Source organism: Impatiens glandulifera, chromosome 9 (assembly GCF_907164915.1).
Source record: "Impatiens glandulifera chromosome 9, dImpGla2.1, whole genome shotgun sequence".
Lineage (NCBI taxonomy): Eukaryota > Viridiplantae > Streptophyta > Magnoliopsida > Ericales > Balsaminaceae > Impatiens > Impatiens glandulifera.
In genome coordinates, this window is record NC_061870.1 from 25,093,916 (window position 1) to 25,114,932 (window position 21,017).

Here is a 21,017-nt window from a genome sequence, read left to right on the forward strand (position 1 = left end):
TCTAATGACCAGGCCCTCTCCTGCTGGGACTTGAAGCCAAAGATTGAACTTCTTTATGAGTACCATCTCCTTCGATTGAATTCCGTTTTGTGTTGATAACTTCTGCTTGAGATAACACTTTTCGATCCGAATCATTCGATGATTTCGTTCCTTGATCAGTTGACATGATGAGGAGTCTAGAATGCGAAACTAGAAGTAAGTTGAAGATCAAGAGAAAACGCAGAGTTATGGAAGAAGGTGAAGCATGAACTCTTGTCATTTGATGATGGTTGGAGAAGAATGAAGGTAAAGGCTGTTGCTCCCATTTTATATGGAGAATGAAAGGTAAAAAGATTGGCTGAGCATCTGCCGCTGCTGAAGATACCAACTTTATGTAAGGGAATGGCTTAGGAAAACCAGAGGGCAATTCAAAAGTAACACCTTTTAGGATTTGGAATTTTGACTGAGAATTTCTTTAGTTTCTTGTTTTGATGGTTGGCTGGTGATATTTAACAAAGAAACTTGTTTTTGTGGGTTTTTCTTTTTTCTTGTTTAAATAGAAGTGCCATCCATCGAACCCGGTTTTCTTAACCGCGTTTTTAGTGAAAATCGAATACAAAGAAGGAATTCAGGAGGATTAGTTGTATTAAATTGAATATTCATGCATTTATGTGTAAACATTTGTTAGAAAAAAGAAGGGTGGCAAATTAAATAATAAATCTTTCCACTTGTGAGAACGAACGAACGGTCCTCCTCTGTCTGAGGAGATTGGCGTACGAGAAATTCGAATAATTTTAGCTTGCCCCCCTTCTCATATAAGCAACCAAAAAGAAGAAATTATATGTTTGAGTGGAATAATTTCAGTTTTAGTGATCATATTTGTTTGAGGGAAGGGAGGAAAGGGAGGCGAATATATTATTCCCAAATAATTCATTTGATATAGAACTTTTCAAATTAATTGAACAAACATAATTCAAATCTTACTCAATTATATGACATAATAGTATTAATGTGATATTTATTTGGTTGATAGTTATAATTCTATATTTTTAACTAAAAAAAATTTTGTGGTTACTATTTGATTTCAAATAAGTCCTAATAGGTTATTCCTTTTGAATGGATTACTTAAATTTTTTTAATGATTATATTTTGTTTCTATGATACAATGAATAGTTAAATACATTAAATGTGTCCAAAATATTAATTTGGTCAAAATTACATTTAATGGGTAAAAATTAAACGGGTTAAATGAAGTTTAACTGTCAAAAAAACGTTAACTGTAATAATAGGGTCAATATTTATAAAAAAATTGAGTTGGTTCGGGTATCGACGGGTTCAAATAGACCCATTCGGATAATTTAGTACCTAATTTTTTTAAGGACAGATTCGAAACAGACGGACCCTAATGTTTGTAATGTCTACTTATAATCTTAATTACAGATGTTAGTGAGTTATTCTAAACATGTCTTAACTATATTTAATGTAAACTTTGTAGGTCAAAAAATTGTAAATAAATATCTGAATTGGATTAATAAGTCACAATATTCTATTAGAATTTAATGTTTTAAAAAGGGTATCCAAGTAATTTTGATTGTGATTTGTATTATTATGATAAGAGACACAATGCCCGAATATATGGTAAGACCAATTCCTTTCTATATCCATGAACGTTCTGATGTGATTCATTCAATTTGTTTTTCTATTATATTTAGCAAGATTAATTTCCATCTAAATAAAATAATAATTTCATCTTTGGCTTACTTTTTCAACTATAATAGTATTGTCTCATCTCTCAATAAATTAAAATAATTACATTAATTAGGAGTTACACTTATTTGGACTTGGGTCAAGTCCAACTATACATTGTTTCTATAACCTCATCACAAACCCCCCAAGTAACATTTGGTCTCCTTTCAAGTGTCACCATTTTTTCTATTCAAACGTTTCTAGCATGTCATAAATGGAAGTGAACTTAGTAAACCAAATTATTATTTTTTTATTTTAAAAAAAATAGATTTGTGTATGAAATAATACCAAAAAAAACAGACCCACAAAAATTATAACAAGATCAATCAAAACATAAAAACCCTAAGTCAAATTAGCCAGCTAACATTTTCTCATTTTTTAAAACCCACATGTAACTCATCCAAATGAGGCCAAATTAGACTGGCAAACTTCCACCATTGATTTTCTCATCATCAACTTCCTATTTTTCTTTAAATAGAACCTTCAATGATACTTCCTCCTTTTGATCTTTTGAAAGCCACCCCGTTGAATGATGAATAATATTATTATTATGTTCAATGCTTTATTTTCTCAAACTTAATAATTAATTACTAAATCACCATCATGACTAGCTATATAAATACCATACTCACTTCCCACAAACCATTACCAATTAAACTTATCAACCAAACATAACAACAACAACTAGCTAGTTATTATGGCAGCAATTGGATTATCATTCACTATTTTTACTCTTCTTTTCCTTTCACTTACCACTACTCTCATTGATCGTTCCCAAGCAAGGCCTCTCGATATCCAAATGTTCGGAGGAATTAAGGATGGGCCGAGCCCCGGCGTAGGTAACAAGTACACCAACATTCATAGTCTTGGAGGAATTAAGAATGGACCGAGCCCTGGAGTCGGTCACGAGTATACCAATGTTCAGATTCTCGGAGGAATTAAGGATGGACCGAGCCCCGGTGTAGGTCACAAGTACACCAATATCCAGACTCTCGGGGGGATCAAAGATGGGCCGAGCCCCGGGGAAGGACATAGCTTCATTACCGGCACAAAGCAGTAGCGCACAATCACTATAACATTTGATTTATTTCGTTCATCAATCTATATTCTTGTGTTTTTTTTTCATTTTTTTGTATATTTAAAATAATCATTATAAGATTATAAATACTGATTCAAGGTAACTCAAATAAAAAGAGTTATCTTGAATGATGTGGAGGTCAAGGCCATCTATAAAAGTGCTAGCCTCATGTAGAAAAATAAGAATAATCGTATATCTTTTATATATGTCTTCTAGTAGAAGGATATGTTTAGCTTATTCTACTTGAAAGTGGTTAATTAATTAACTGCATTAGTTTTAAATGTCATATATTAATGTAATTTTGTAACAATTTGTATTTCATTCAATAAATATAATTTCAATTACATCTTCTTTTTCATATTTTCAATTTTTGCAGTTGAGATGTTTTTGTCAATGATAGTCATTTCGAGACTACTAATGAGGTAATTAAGCGTTTTGGGTGAAATAATGAATTTTACAAGTAAAATAACTCGAAATAAAAATTTAAAATTATTTAAATTTTAAATTGTCAGAATATTTATTTGGATAATTCAAGTAACTTAAGTGAATTCAAATTCAACCAAATTCGATACTATCTCAAACCGAAATACTTCATCTAAATAGTCTCGTTCATATTTGAGTTAAATATATATATTGTACTGGTCATATCTATTGCTTGTATTGTTCCATTTGTAATTTTGTATTACTTTGAGATTCAACTTTTTTTTATTGATTTTCATATATGCCTATGGTTGGAAATTATTATTCATCTAGTTGGTTTATTTGTGGCTTATTATAATACATACACTTGGTTTAAGCAGAATCAAAATCATTGGTATCTGGGAGAATAAGTTGTGGATTTGTATTCTTTATAAAAAAAAAATATAGTTAATTGTAATACTTATTTTTTATTCAGAATAATAAAAAATTATATTATATATATATATATATATATATATATATATATATATATATATATATTAAGATAGGGCAGAAAATGCAAGTAAGTTGGAGCTCTTATCTTCTTATAAAATATATTTTTCGTTTATTTTTGTATTTAACATTTTAAAAATGACTGATCTTCCATAACCTTATAAACATTTACAAGTTATTGAGTCCTTGATATGAGTCACCACTTTATTTTTATACTCAACTATCTTTTAATTTTTTTTTTAATAAAATTTATTTGTTCAAATAATCAGCTTAATTTATAAATAAATTTCTCTTTAAAAAAAAAAATATCTTCTTCTTTTATATCCTATATTATTTAAACCAGCCTTAGAGTATTTTTTTTTAATTTAAAAAAAAAAAATTGAACGTCATCTCATCAGAATAATAAAAAAAAGTTATATATTAATCAAGAAAACGATAATATTATTAAATATCATTGAGAAATAGAAATATATGTTATTAAAATATTTCTTACTATTATTTCTACTTGAAGTTATAAATATCCATCCAACGGTATTTTTATAATTGAATAAAAGTGAGGAGCTTTGACTTTACTTAGTCTACGAAGTTCAAGATCGAAAACTTTTTCGTATGGAAAGAGAAAAAGAAAAAATATTTTGAGCACGTTTGGTCAAAGTTTATCTTGTCAATACCATAAGTCATTTTCCTTGGCTAATAAAAATTAAAGGATTAAAACACGTTGAAAAAAATCGTTAACAATATTTTTTTGAATTATAGAGAACTAACATGACACTCCACCGTCATGGTTCTCCGTTTTCATTCAGAATGTTTCCGATATGAATCGAACTCGTGATCCTTTAATGGGTTCATATTGAAGTTACCATGTATTTTATTCTTCAAATTTATCTATGGATTAACTATGATATCACTAAATGATTCATATATTTTATTTTTTTGAAAATGGTCTATATATTACAAATAAATTTTTTTGGATTAAACATATACAACGAAAAAGCATGATATGAAAATAAAATATTAAAAAATAAAAAAATAAGAAAAAACGTTACTCAATAAGTTATCGAGCTCATAAATCCTCGAAAAATCGACTAACTCTCTGACATACACTGATTTTCCTAAATGAATCTCAGAAAGCATAATAATAATAGTATTATGAATTATACAAATCGGATGACTACGGTAATTGAAAGTTCGACAATTCCTCTCCAATTAGATAGTTCATCAAAAAATAATTGGGATGATAACTTAAATATGTAGGTTTGTCATATCAACCGTATTAATTCAAATTTCCCAGTAATTACCCAAAGACTTGGGCATCACCTAATGAATCCTAGTAATACTCCACAAAAGACTCCAAATACTAGTCACCCCTCGATAATATAAAAGTAAGTGAGTTGTTGATTTAATCTCTTCGTGACACATACGACTAGCCATAATACAACATTTTTTCATTCATATATCATATATTAGAATTTCACCGTGGATAACGCTTCATCCAAAAACGAGATCTTGGATGGAATCTTTGATTCCCAAAATTTTTTCCAATAAAAATTATATGGAATCATCTTAGCGAACAACTTGTAGCAATGCCCCTCATGGAAGCTATTCATATCTTGTCAACGCATAACATCTTATTTGTGTCCTATCAAAATTAAAAACTCTATTATGGGACGAATTCTCCATAATGTTTAATCTCCTTCTATGTCTAATTCGGCTAGCGAAACCACTAGACCGAGGATCAAACATGTCCTTAAATGTTTTTTACATATAGTAATGGAAGCAAGCTCAGGATACGTAATAGTTATATTTTTGACACTACACCAAATGTCATCCCAAATTATAATCGAATAACAATCCCCCACAATAAATCTAAACTGCTCACGAAAACTTTTTCACATAGAATAAATTCCTCTCTAGATGCTATATAATTAGACAATCATTACCATACTTACATTTGATTATCGATGCCCAAAGAATATTCGGCTCTCTTGCAAATCTAATATACCATTTGATAGAAGAACCTTAATTATTAAAATAAATAAGATCTTGAATATTTAGACCTCCTTGAACTTTAGAACATTTAACCTTATCTCATTTAACTAGATGACAAAACGATGAGTTAGAATATTCCTATAGAAGTTTACACATTATTCTTTCCATTTTCACCGTTACACTCTTGAAGAGAATTAATAACGACATCATATATGTGGACATAGATGACAACACACTCTTAATGAGGATTAGTCGACCCCTTTCCAGATTAATTTACTTTTTCATCTAGACAATTTATATTCTATTTTAGTGATAAACGGGTCCTAAGAGATCTTGGATTAAACTTTAGCACATAATGGCATACCAATATATGTTGACGGAAGATCACCATTTCAGAACCACAACACATTTGTCAACCTCATCCTTCTTCTAATCAAAACAGAATTTGAAATAAAGATGTCTGACTTATTAAAACTAACTCGAAGATCGAAATATGCACCGAATAACCATCAAATATCCCGAAGGTGCTTAAAATTCCTATAGGTAGCATGAACCATATAGAGTGTGTCATCAGCAAAAGAAAATGTGATATGGAAAAAGGATATCTTCTTGACCCACAACTCACTCCACGGACGAGTCTCGAGTTTTCTACGAAGGCCATTATTTTTTAGAGAGTTTCCATAACAATAACGAACAAAAAAAAGAGAGTGAATCAACATGTCTGATCCTTTAAAGCTCTCGAAAAATTACTGAGAACTCACCGTTGAGAGGCAAAATCTAATCCAACTAATCGATTCCGCACTCATTCTCATTTTGTCCATTACATCAAATAAAAACTTCCAATTGACATAATCATAATCTTTTTCAATATCTAACTTGACAAAATTACATTTTTCACATCTTAAATTAGCTGAGTCAATGCACTCATTGACTATTAATACGGCATCATAAATTTGACTACCTTTGATAAACGTCATTTAATTACTAGATATGACCGTTTCTAACACTCTCCGCAACCTATTAGCTAAAATTTTTACGATAATCTTATATAATGACGAAACGAGACTAATAAGCCTAAAATTCTCCACATCAATAGTCTGGAGCTTTACAAATGAGACATGTCAAAGTAGAATTCCAACTCTTATCAAATTATGAAAATCGATAAAAATGATCAATTGCTTCCATAATTTCAATCGTAAGGAAATACCACACTTTCTTAAATAAAGCCAAAGTAAACATGTTGCATCTCAACGCTTTATCACTTTCACACCCCGTAATGGTCTCATCAACCTCTTTTAACGTAAAACGAGTCTCCAACATATCTTTTTACGTTGTACTAATTGAATTAAAAGTTATACCAATCAATTTACATCTGACCTTAAATGACTACTTAAACAAATCTTTATAAAATTTGACAATACTCGTAGAGATTTCAGGTTCACTATCATGAACTTCCCCCTCGATCAAGATCAAAGTAATCACATTATTTATTGCTTACGTGTTAGAGATCCTATAAAAAAAACTTGGTATTTTTATCTCCGACTCTTATCCATGTAGCTCTTCTACGCTAGCGTATCCCAATTTCTTCCTCCTTACACATATCGAGTAACTTACTAACAATGTAAATTAGATAACCAACCTCTTCAACAGAGAGTTTACAAATATCCTCATCCCCGTCAATGACATTAATTTCATTACACAAGTCATTTATTTTAGAACAAAATAAAGCATGGTCTCCCATGAACCAACTTTTGAAAAGTTTACATAAATTCCTTAAGTTCACAAATAGATTACTCGATGGAGAACCAACCGATGACTGATTCACCCACCATGATTGCACACGCGGTATAAAGTCATCTTTGATTAACTATTTATTTTCAAATCTAAATGGTCGACATGTTCTTTCTATATTTTGGTGTTCCATCAAGATCGATCAGTGATATGAACAGCTCTATGGAAGTACCTTTTAAAATATATTAGAAAATCTTCGAAAGATTGATTCACTAATTTGAAATATGTCGGTACGAGAATGAATGTGACCCTCATTTCCATTACCTCTCCTAAAGGTGAATTGATCACCTTCAAAGACAAATCGATAAGTTCAAGTTCAAGTTCTTCAATTGTCTCTGAAAACTCGCGCATTAGGCTAGTATGCTTATTGACTCATTTTTTTCAGACGGGAATCTAACTTCGTTCATGTCGCCCGTAAAAATAGCTAGTAAGTCCTAAAGACTAGCCATGTTCTTCATCTCATTAAAAACTGTGTTTTAGATTGTGAAAGAAGTTGTCCATAGACTGCATAAATTACTCATTGGAAATTATCTTTTCGATTTCTTAATTGAACGTTTACCCTGTATTAACCCAAATCATCCAATTTCTCATACATGTCATCATTCCATGTAACAAGAATTCCACCTGATGCCCCTATAAAATCAAGAGTCTCTCAATCACACGACCGCCAATTACATAAATCCTTAACGATCCACTTATTCATCTTCTGAATCTTAGTCTCTCACTAAAATAGTATATGTCACAACCAAGTGTTCCCATTAGTGACTTAATGATATCTTTTCACACCATCATTTAACCCATTAACGTTCAAAACAATAATTTTTTCAATCATTAATAAAATCTAGTTAGAATAATCATTTCTCGGATTTGAGACATGCTTTCATACTTGCATATAACCATACGGTAGATCATTTAACTTCTTCAGCTAATAATGTTGGTAGTTTTTTTATGAAGAAGGACTTGGGTGGAAAGTATAGGGTGGAATTTCGTGCACATTAGGCCACACTTCAGTCTTTAATTCAAAAACCAACTTCATATGAGATTTGTTTTCATTCATTGTCATATTATGTGTCGAGAATTCTACTTTTATATTCTCGTTGACATCATAATCTATCTCAGAAACCATCAATTCCTCATCAGACACATCATGGATGAAAATTGATGATTCAATAATATTAATATCAGGATAAAGTGTTCTAATAGAAATGACTTGTATTATATCTGTTAGGATTTGTATCTCCCAAATCCGACCTGCTTGAAAACAATCTGAAAAAACACAAGAAAAAAAACACAAGAACACACAGATTTATAGTGGTTCACTCAAATTGAGCTACATCCACTTCAGCCACCACCAGATTTACTATGAAGAAGAAGAATGAATACATAGTTTTTGCCTCACACTTTATCTCTCTAAAATTATGTTTTTACAATGTAAACCCTTAATAATCACATATTTATAAGGTAAACATTCATGTAATAAACCTGAATAACTTTGGTTAGGCCCAAGCCCAAAACCAAAAAAAGAAAACCCAATAAACTCTAATTAACAATGTAGAGTTTATTATAAGTGTAGGCTCCATAACTCAACAATCTCCCACTTGGAGACTAACTTCATCGTCTCTCGATCGGTAGTGGCTTTCCATTCGGTGTCTTAACGAAGAAGACCAACTGAAGTTGCACACAACTTCAGTTTCTCATTTGTCACAGCTTTCATCAACATATTAGTTGGATTCTCACTCCCGGGAATCTTCTCAAGAGCTAATACTTCATCTTCTAAAGCTGACCGGATGAAATGATAACGAACCTGTATATGCTTCGTCCTTCCATGATAAACAGGATTCTTTACCAAATGAATGGCACTCTGACTGTCGCATCGCAACACACTTCCCTCGTAGTCTTGACCCAATTCTCGCAAAAAGGGTTGTAACCACATCATTTCCTTAGCAGCTTCTGTCACAACAACATACTCTGCCTCACAACTAGAAAGAGCAACAATCTTCTGCAATTTTGAAACCCAACTTATTGTAGTACCTCCCAGAGTATAAATGTACTCTATTGTGCTCTTCCTACTATCAACATCACCACTATTGTCAGCATCAACATATCCTTCCAAACCCATATTAGACTTTTGAAAACACAAAGAGACACCTGTACTTCCTTTTAAGTATCGTAGTATCCACTTTACTGCTTCACAATGTTGTCTACCCGGGTTGCTCATGAATCTGCTAACAACTCCCACTGCATGTGTTATGTTTGGTCTTGTACAAACCATCGCATACATAATACAACCAATGGCAAAGGCATACGAAACAGTGGCCATGTAATTTTTCTCCTCCTCTTTTGAAGGTGACTAATTTTTAGATAGTCTGAAGTGACTAGCTAAGGGAGTAGTAACTAGTTTTGTATCATACAAGTTGAACCTGCTAAAAACTTTCTTCACATATTCTTCTTGTGAAAGCTTGAGAACTTCTTCATCCCTGAAAATTCTCATCCCAATGATTTGTTTAGCAGCACCCAAATCCTTCATTACAAACTTTTCAGACAACTCTTTCTTGAGCTTGTTAATCTCATACAAGCTTGCTCCAGCAATCAACATGTCATCAACATAGAGAAGCAGAATAATGTACGATTTATCAAACCTCTTAATATAGCAACAATGGTCAACTTCAAACCTCAAAAAATTGTTACTTTTCATGAAGCTATCGAACTTCTTGTACCATTGCCTTGGAGACTGTTTCAAACCATACAGACTCTTCTGAAGCTTACACACAAGCTCATCTTTTTCTTTGATTTCAAATCCTTCTGGTTGTCGCATATAAATCTCTTCATCAAAATCACCATGAAGAAAAGCAGTTTTGAAATCCATTTGTTGAAGATGAAGGTCTTCTTTCACAATCAAACTTAAAATAGTTTTGATTGTCATCAATTTAACTACTGGAGAGAAGATTTCATTGTAGTCAATACTTTTTTTCTGTTAAAATCCTTTCACAACCAACCTTGCCTTGTACCTCATGGTTTTATCATGTTCTTCTTTAATCCTGAAGATCCATTTGTTGTGAAGTGCTTTCTTTCCCTTTGGTAGTTCAGTGAGCTCCCAAGTCTGATTCAACATCAAAGAGTCCATCTCATCTTTCATAGCAGACTCCCACTTAATCGATTCATCAGATTGTATTGCTTCCTCATAACATTCAGGTTCACCTCTATCTGTCAACAAGATATAGTTTAGAGATGGAGACCACCTCTCAACTGGTTTTCGATTCCTTGATGATCTTCTCAACTGTATAACCGGTGTTTGCTGATTTACCTCTGGGGCCACGTTCTCAACGATTTCATCTTCAACAACACATTGTTCTTCTTCGACAATCGGTATATATTCAGCTGAAAATTCTCTCAAATCGACTGTACCAGTCTCTTCCAACTTGGAATCACCATCTGATGTCTTCCCAACACAATCTTTGTAGAGAACATGTTCATTGAAGATAACATTTCTGTTACGAATGATCTTCCAATTTTGATTATCCCAGAAACGATAACCAAACTCGATATCACCATAACCAATGAAAAAACATTTATTAGACTTTGAATCAAGCTTGCTCTTATCACATTCATTAATATGAACATATGATAAACAACCAAACACTTTCAAATAAAAAAGATTTACCATTTTATTACTCCAGGTTTCTTCGGGAATTCTGAATTCAAGAGGAACAGAGGGTCCCCTGTTTATCAAATAGGCAGCAGTATTTATAGCTTATGCCAGAAGGTTTTAGGCAGCCCTGCATGCAATCTCATGCTTCTAGCACGCTCGTTCAATGTTCGATTCATTCTTTCAGCTACTCCATTCTCTTGAGGCGTTCGGGGAATAGTCTTCACCATACTGATCACATTCACAGCACAATACTCTTTGAAATCTAGATTGATATATTCACCTCCGTTGTCGGATCTCAAGCACTTAACTTTCTGATTTGTTTCATTTTCAACCAAAGCCTTCCACTTCTTGAAAATAGCAAATACTTCAGACTTGTGTGCTTCATAAAGTAAACCCATACTTTTCTTGTTGAATCATCTATAAAAGTCACATAGTAGTATGATCCGCCAATAGAAGAAACAGGTGCAGGTCCCCACACATCAGTGTGTACCAACTCTAGTCTTTCTTTCTTGAGCTTCTTCTCAATCTTTAAGAAACTCACCCGTTTCTGTTTTCCAAGAATGCAGTTTTCACATAACTGATGTTCAACAGACTTCAGTTCTAGAATCTGTCCATTCTTCAAAAGAATTTTCATCCTTTTTTCACTCATATGGCCCAACCTGCAATGCCACAACTCACTGTTCTTCGAGTCATCAACTACAACAGCAACTGTTTCTCTGCAAGTTGAAGTCGTGTATAACGTTCCAGTTTTATGACCTCGAGCAACAACAATTGCTCATTTAGTCACCTTCTACGCACCATTTCCACAACTGAAATTGTGACCTTCTTCATCAAGTTGTGTAACAGAAATCAGATTGCGCACTAAACCTGGAATGTGTCTCACCTTATTAATCTTCCAAACAGAACCATTTGCCATCTTCAATTTGATGTCACCAATGCCAATAATATCTAGTGGCTCACCATCTGCGAGATAAACTTTCCCACAGTTTCCAGCCATATAATTCTCCATTAATTCTTTGTGAGCAGTGGTGTGGAAAGACGCTCCTGAGTCCAAAACCCATGAATCTATCGGGCTATCAACAGACAGAAGTAACGCATCAGTGACAGATTCTGTAACAACGTTGGCTGCATCATTTTTATCATTACCATTTTTCTTCGGTGCTTTGCAGTTCCTCTTTAAATGACCCTGTTTACCACAATTCCAGCACTCAAATGTCCGCCCAAACTTGGACTGACTTCTCCTGCTCCTTGACATAGATTTGTTCTTACCTCGGTTGAAATTTCTATTATTACCTATTCCCCTGTTTTCCACATTCAGAGCAGAACCTTTGGATGTTTCACCAGAATCAATTTTACGAACCTCTTCAGCAAGAATACGATCTCTAACTTCAATAAATTTCAGTTTAGCATTTCCAACTGAATTACTAATTGCTTCCCTCATAGGTTCCCAACTATTTGGTAGAGATGCTAACAAAATTAGGGCACTAACTTCATCCCCAAAATCAATCTCAACAGATAGCAATTGATTCACAATTGTATTGAATTCATTCAAATGAGTAGTGACAGAAGTACCATCAATCATTCTTAAGTAAAAGAGTCTTTTCATTAAGTGTACCTTGTTGTTAGCAGATGGTTTCTCATACATATTAGAAAGAGCTTTCATCAGACCCATGGTGGTCTTCTCCTTTGCTACATTGTGAGCAACTGTCTTGGCTAGCGTCAATCGGAGAACTCCTAAAACCTGTCTATCAAGGAGTTTCCATTCAACTTCATCCATCTTCTTTGGTTTCTCACTCAAATGAACATGAAGCTTCTTTCCATAGAGATAATCTTCAATGTGCATTCTCCAGAAGGCATAATCTGTCCCATCAAATCTTCCAATCCCATGTCATATACTGTTCTCACTTGCCATTATTTCCAATGCTCGGATCTAGCCTAGCTGCTCTGATACCAGTTGTTTGGATTTGTATCTCCTAAATCCGACCTGCTTGAAAACAATCTGAAAAAACATAAGAAAGAAGAACACAAGAACACACAGATTTATAGTGGTTCACTCAAATTGAGCTACATCCACTTCAGCCACCACCAAATTTACTATGAAGAAGAAGAAATACATATTTTTTGTCTCACACTTTATCTCTCTAAAATTCTGTTTTTACAATATAAACTCTTAATAATCACATATTTATAGGATAAACATTCATGTAATAAACTTAAATAATTTTAGTCAGGCCCAAGTCCAAAACCAAAAAAAGAAAACCCAATAAACTCTAATTAACAATGTAGAGTTTATTAATATCAGGATAAAGTGTTCTAATAGAAATGACTTGTATTATATCTTCTACAGGAGACCATAATTTATTTTATACCTCGTTAATCATTTCTTTCTCAAACAACAAATCCGAAATAGAACGATGAGTTGATGAACTCGCCTCTTGATATACCACCACCCGCCTATTCTCCATTTTTTGACATTCGAGGAATCATCGTCACTTCTTGATTCATTTATTTTATTCTTGAAATAAAATTTTGATTTCATTACCATGCTTATTTGGGTTTTTCATATGATAAGTTAATTCAATTTTCTGCTAAAATAAAAAAATAAAAAAATTAATTTTCTAAAAAATAAAAAAGCCTTTATAACGGTAATATAAATCAGTAATTTATTTTTCCCAAACAAGCCTAGACTACATTTTCAAAAAAATAAATATCCTGGTGGAAGTAGAACTGCTTAATCCAAATTTCACTTTAAGCGCGCTTCATTTCTCCCTCCCTCTCTTTCTCTCTCGTCCACAAAGAAGGAAGGACCTATAAACAGTGATCTATAGACTTCTGCAGCGATACTTCGAACTACTCCCATATCCGAATCTGAGAGGTGCTAATATTAATTTGATGGGGAACTCAAAGAATGATTCCGTCGCCGACGGCGACAACTCAGGCGGGGATGTTCCAGATTCCGATACCGCTATATATTCTGAAGGAGAGAAAGTCCTCGCTTATCATGGTCCTCGCATCTACGAAGCCAAGGTTTTTCTTCTCATCTATCGCAAGTTCGTTAATTCTGTTTTGGGATAAAAATTACTTCACTCCGATGACTGAATTGTTGTAGAAATTGAGAAAATTATGATTTATTCAATTTGCATCCTTGATTTTAAGATCGATTATTCACAAAAGAGAAGAGTAGATTGATAGATGCAGCCGATATGAAACAAGTTAATGACAGATATGTTTCCAAACTAGGTGGATGATTTCATTTTTTTTCTCGATTTCTTCTCTTTAGCAGCAAATTGGATATTTCTGTTTTCGAAATTAAGGGTTACTCTGACTGAAGTGTGAATTGTTCATATCAATTGAAACTATTTGATTTGGAGTTCTTTTATTTCCCCTCAATGTTTTTTCACTTATCTGTTGTAAAAATTGCACAAGGTTCAAAAAGCTGAAGTGAGGAAGAAAGAATGGAGATACTTTGTTCACTATCTTGTAAGTTATCTACCCATTATATTGATCTTCATTTTAGGATTACATATGAGTACATAATATCTTCATCAATTGTGTTAAATCTGTTAGCAAATTGAGTGATTTTCCCAGATTGGTGTTTGATTGACCTTTTCTTTTGTCTTTCCTTTTTACAGGGTTGGAATAAAAAGTAAGTTCAAGATTTTTTATTACACGCCAAATTGGACATATTTTCAAACATGGAGTTGAGGCATTAGAATCAGATGTGGTGAATTGTGTTTGGTTCTAAATCTTTTGACCTTATATATGTTCTTTCTATCCTAGAAACAGATATTTTTCTTCCACTGGCTTTAGATCAATTTGGTTGGTCATCTTTATATGCTTATGAGGAAAGATCAATGATTATGCTCTATGTGATCATTTCCTTGGTTAGGTTTTATTGGTTTACTATTATGTATCAGTTGATTGAATGAAAATACTATGAATTTCCTTACTTCAAGCCAATTCACTCAGATGTACCATTTACATACTAAGAAGCACTAAAGAAAGCTTGAGATGTTTTTTGTTTACTTCTGTTCAAATGATTGGACAATAACACAAGTCTTTGCTACCCTTTAGAATGCTTTACCATCTCCTTTTGTTATCTGTATGCCTGCGACAAGAAGGCCTTCTGCTATTACTCGTAAAAAAAATGTAAACAATCTTGATTTTGTTGGAAAATTGCTAAAGTTACATTTGAAAGTGATTTCTTTTGTCATTTGGAATCAGATTTTTCCTAATTGATGTGATATTTTGGAGAAGGTCATGCTAATTTGGTTTTATATATGCTGGTCTCTATCCTTAATATGGACATTGTAGATCTTCCTGAATGTATCAATTTAATTGCCTAGCTTTGTTTTTTGCCAGAATTTGCTAACCCTAGCTAACATATGAAAATGTCTGAATATATAACATCATGAAACAGCTGGGATGAATGGGTAGGGGCAGATCGACTGATGAAGCACTCGCAGGAGAATGTGAATAAGCAACAGGCACTTGAAAAAAAGCAGGCAGCAGACAAGAATTCAAAATCAGCATCGCGTGCACCACAATCTAAATCTAAATCCTCAACTGGTAGCTAATTTTCTGTGAAAATTGCATACAATGATAATTTTTGTTTATATATTTTCTTCTGCAATTCAGCAAACCAGTGACACTGCCAAATCCACTTTAGCTCTTCTGTTCAATTTCGCACTGGAAGAATGGAAACAATATTTGGGATGTTTCATTGATAGCATTTTCAATATATTTCCTTGATAAGCTAACTTTCTCCAATGATTCTTGCAGATGTTAAGACAGAAAAGGAGGACATAAAGAACACTGGTATCTATTTTCCTTTCCCTCTTCTTCTTAATCTCTTCTTGTTTTTTTCACTGTAACCCTGTTTCCTTTGAATATTTTTGCAGTGTCAAAGGGGAAGAAGAGAAAAGCAGATTCAATCATTGAGGTATGTTTTGAAATATTCTCAATATACTTTATGAATGATGATGAAATAAGCTATGTTTCTTCCTACTCTGTTGTTTGTTAATGAAACACTATTTTGATGACTACTGATGGTCTAAATTCTGGTTTATTGACACCAGAAGGATATTGATGCATCTGTGGAGAAGGTAGTCAAGATCCAGATTCCGTCATCACTAAAGAAACAACTAGTTGAAGACTGCAAGTTCATTCAGCAGGATAAGGTACTCAATATTATGGAAATGATGATTTATAAATCATTCAAACTCTTGCCATCATTATCATTTTTGTTTACTTTTAATTTTAACAAAATCCAACTTTTCAATTTCTTAACTGCAGCTTGTTAAACTTCCTCGTTCTCCCACCGTTGATGATATATTGACCAAGTATCTTGAATACAGGACAAAAAACGATGGCACGTAAGTTCCAACTGTTGAACCTCTTCTCTGTACTCCACACTATACACTGTTTTTTAAATGGCATTTACTTTGTTTTGTTTGGGTGAAGGATTACTGATTCTGTTGGAGAAATCTTGAATGGATTAAGGTGCTATTTTGATAAATCGCTTGAGATAATTTTGTTGTATAAAAATGAGCGCCAACAATACAATGAAGCAGTCGTAGCAGCAAATTCTGTTTCTCCGTCCACTGTATATGGCGCTGAACATCTCTTGCGCCTTTTTGGTAAGACAATTGGCCTCATTTGGAAACAAACACTTCTCAACTTAAAGAAGAATAAGCATAGTTAATTGAATTGTGTTTATGTTCTGTCTATTTGTAGTTAAGCTTCCAGAGTTATTGTCTTATGTAAGCATTGAAGAGGAGGCATTGAGCCAATTGCAACTACAGCTAGTAGACCTTCTCAAGTAATAAATGATTTGAGTCTCTTTAATAATAATACACTAAAGATCTCGGCTGGCCATTTTTATGGAACATTGATGTTTTTTTTTTCATTTGACATTGATGTAGGTTTATGCAAAAGCAACAGGGGACATTCTTTCTTTCCTCTTATGAAACATGGAAAAGTTCTGAAAAAGGGAAGGATAAATGAAAGTTTTAACAACATCTCTAGAAGAAGAAGAAGTTCAAGGTGACTTGCTGACTCATTATTAAACCATCTGTTGTGGTGCATCAATATAGATTCATATCTCAAAACTAGTTTTTTTTTTATTTTGTCTATTTGGGATATAGCTCCTTTAGCATCATTAATCACATTTGAAAATATAGCTTTATTGGTGGAAAACTATAACCAACTATCAATACCTTCTGTTGTAACATTGGATATTCAAAATTACTTCTATGAAACTGTAATGTGTATTAGCTAATGTATTTGTTTGTGTGTGATTTGAGAATGGGGTCAAAGTTGATGGTGGCAATAACATATGAAAACTTGTTAAATTCCTTGTAGTTTTTCTTTAGTGATAATACTACTTAGTTTGAGCGTTACAAATGATATCAAAGTCGAGTCGAGAACGGGTGAAAACGCTAAAAGAAATGTTGTATAAATAAGTTGAGAGATTATAATATTCCACATCGAGAAATAAGAGTAAACATGACACTTTTTATAAGATTAAGTTAAATTTTTTTATAAAGTGATTTTTTATTGTTATTAAATAATTATCATAACAAGTTTAAATTAATTAAACTTTTATAATTAAAAAATATTAATGACTAAATAACTAATTAATTTTTTTTAAGTACTTATTCTATAAAACTTGATTTGCTTAAAAATTAACAACTCACTATTATTAGATTATATTTTAGATGGAATTAAAGTAAACATAAAGAAAAAAGATATTAACACCCATTTATCATCAAAATAATAATAAATATTATTTTTAAAAAGTCTTTTTCCGAACGAACCGAACAAGGAGTAAATTATTTTTCTCCAGTTTTAAAAGAGACAACTAGTATTTTGTTTCTCGATGTTTTTTCTATCTGATAATTTTTTTTATTTTTTTTATAAAAAAAAAAAAAAAAAAAGCTACGATTTCCCCTGAACCGGCCGGCGGCAACTATGCCGTTGATTTCTTCTCTGTTTGTACAATGCCTGCATCTTTCTTCTCCGGCGGATTTAACTGCTCAAAGATAGGGATATGAGCTTCTTTATAGATCAAAGATCCTTGTTTTTCATCCATTACTCGATCCGATTCACTCCAATTCGTTTCACAGCCGAATTCATGAACCTCTCCGCCACCGCCTGCTGCACACACATCACACCTCCAGTTCCAGTTCCTCCTCCATGTTCAGCCATATAGCTCCTAACCTCCTTCTTTATCATATCCTGAATCACCGCCAGAAACTCAGCATTAAACGGCATGAACGCTTTCTCCACCGGTGTTCCCAGATCCAACCTGGTTTCCGGCGCCGGCGCAGGCACCGGAACCAACTGAATCGGCTTCGCCTCTTCCTCACGGATATCAGTACCTGGAAGCGATAAACATAAAGAGGTTGGAGGATCAATCATCGGCGCCGGCGGTTGAGGAGGAGAAGACGGCAAAACGCAGACAGATCTGGCGATAGGACGATAAACATGAGAAGAAGATGAAAGCTGTAGACTAGAATCGCTAACATCAGATCCAGATGGACTACTCGGATTCAAGTAAAAAGCCGAGCCGGCGCTAACGGATCTCTTAAGCGGCTGTGGATTTGGAGTCAAGTAATCGTCATCTCCATTATCAGCGTTTTCAAATGAAGAACTCTTCCTCTTCAAGGTAGAGTTCCAATGATTCTTAATCGCGTTATCAGTCCTTCCAGACAATAATCTGGCGATTGTAGCCCATTTATTACCAAACCTAGCATGCGCACGTATAATAATCTCATCTTCATCAAGAGTAAAAGCACGATGTTCAACTTGAGGAGAAAGCTGATTACACCATCGTAACCTACAAGATTTACCAGATCTACCTGATATAGATTTGCTAATAAGTGACCAATTCCTCGGTCCATGTTTCTGAACAAGCCTCTGTAACATATCGTCTTCTTCAGGACTCCATGGACCTTTGATCCGATCAAAATCAGTCTTCATATTCATATTCGCCATTGATGAGATATTTGAGCGAGCTCAGAAGAAAAGAGAGAGAGAGAGAGACGGTTATGGTGGATGTGACTGGTAAGAGTGATTTGTTTATATATAGGAATGAAGGGTGCGGTTGGGTGACTGGATTAGCCGGTGAGAATTGATAATGGAAGAGGAGAATAGGGAACCGGTTGTTGAATATGGAAAGCGGTTTCAAATATGGCTTTTGGGATACAGCTGTAAATGGACACGCGTCGGGTTTATAGGTGCACTCATTTTGCACACACATAAATAATGTAGCAACTTCTCCTTTTATTATTTTCTTAACCGTTTCCACATGCCCATATCTTAAACCGTTCAAATTAATTATACAAATTCACACATTTATTTATTTTTATTCATTGATTTTTAATAAAGACATTATCTATTCTGTTATATATATATATTTGTTATTATTAAGAAAAACAGAGTTTAGAGCTGTTTAATTTAAATTTTACATGAATTATCTCCTCCATTTGCATAATCCCAAAAGGAGAAAAAAATATATAAGAAGACTGATTGAATAAGGGAGAACATGCATTTTTTCAAAGATAATAATATAAAAAAATGTCATTTTTTTTAAGTATTACTTTGATACGTCTAATATCACATGCATATAAGAGAAATTGTTGAATTTTCAATAATAGTACTCATTTAATTCATATTATTCATAGTGTTATTATTATTATCTTCTTTTAGTTCGTTCCAAAAAATCAGTGGAGTTAATCATTTTTTCGAGAACCTACGAGTTCAATAACTTATTGGCTAATTTGGTTGTATATTATTATTTTATTTTTATTTTTTTCTCCAAGACTTGTTTTTTTTAATTTAAACTATTTTTAATATAAATAAACAATTTTTTTTTAAACAATTGAGAAACATTGCAATGATCACAGTAGAGGAAACAACCTCTTACATTTTAGGTCTTGTTCAAATTGAGTTTTTTAAAATATTTAAAGAGAAAAATAATAATGATTGTTGATGATTTTGAATAGCGGTGATTATTTTTTATAAAAATACTTAAAAGGTATTGATATATATAAATAAAATAAAATTTTAAAATTTAAAATATAAGATTATTTTATAAATTTTTATTAATGAAATGAATGATATAATTGTTAAGAAAAGAATATTAAAAAATTAATTTTATTTGAATTTTTTAAACTAAAAAAGAACAGAGTCTCACACTAAACTAAGGTAAATCTCAATTAATAATAAAAATAAAAATAAAAATAAAAAGATAGAATTAAAGAAGTGGTTGAATTCTTAGGGACTTGGGATCGGAAAATAAGGAGATGGGGCTGCAAAGGTTTGTTTGAATTTAGATAATAGTATAAGGTATTGTTTGGTTATTTGGATAATTTAACATATAAAAATATTTAAAATTATTCACCAAAAAAGTATAAACCAAGTTATAGCTAGATACCATTATTTTAATGATGTTCAAAACTCTTAAGTCCTAATTTGAATATGTAATAATACTTTCAGAGCCAATTTGACATTCTAAATTATAATATATTCATAATGAACTAGAATTTTTGGCATTCCATCTCCCTAGCCATATTACAATTATTTAATTCTTTGGTTTATTTGTCACAAATAGTATTTTACAGTAACTAAGATAATGAACTATTATTAATAAATATTTTGACAAATAGTTTTTAAAATTAATTAAACGATAAAATTAAATTAAAAATTAATAAAGGAGTGAATAGAAATTGTATAAGTACATGTCAAAATACAAGCAATGATATTGATACTAATGAAATTTATGTAATGGGGTGATTAACAACAACAAAAATTATTATATATTCAATCACACTAAGTGAGTAGACAAATCACTATAAAATGTTTTTCAAA

The 21,017-nt window shown here is 32.5% G+C and overlaps 2 protein-coding genes across 4 annotated transcripts; one reads left to right on the top strand and one right to left on the bottom strand.

Moving 5' to 3' along the window:
• Positions 1-13,894: 13,894 nt before the first annotated feature.
• Positions 13,895-17,443, top strand: LOC124914700 (protein MRG1-like). 3 transcript variants are annotated; one of them, XM_047455300.1, is made up of 11 exons: positions 13,895-14,171; positions 14,571-14,624; positions 14,777-14,790; positions 15,565-15,713; positions 15,927-15,962; positions 16,046-16,086; positions 16,223-16,324; positions 16,440-16,519; positions 16,608-16,783; positions 16,881-16,965; positions 17,069-17,443. In XM_047455300.1, the coding sequence occupies exons 1-11, from the start codon at positions 14,037-14,039 to the stop codon at positions 17,148-17,150; spliced, it is 954 nt and encodes a 317-aa protein (XP_047311256.1). In that variant the 5' UTR covers positions 13,895-14,036; the 3' UTR covers positions 17,151-17,443. The 3 variants fall into 3 exon arrangements, with proteins under 3 accessions (XP_047311256.1, XP_047311255.1, XP_047311254.1); XM_047455299.1 differs by having other exon boundaries at positions 16,886-17,443; XM_047455298.1 differs by having other exon boundaries at positions 16,226-16,324; positions 16,881-17,443.
• Positions 17,444-17,968: 525 nt separating this feature from the next.
• On the bottom strand, positions 17,969-19,194 carry LOC124916717 (transcription factor MYB73-like). The gene has a single exon (XM_047457471.1). The coding sequence runs from the start codon at positions 19,140-19,142 to the stop codon at positions 18,237-18,239; it is 906 nt and encodes a 301-aa protein (XP_047313427.1). The 5' UTR covers positions 19,143-19,194; the 3' UTR covers positions 17,969-18,236.
• Positions 19,195-21,017: the final 1,823 nt, after the last annotated feature.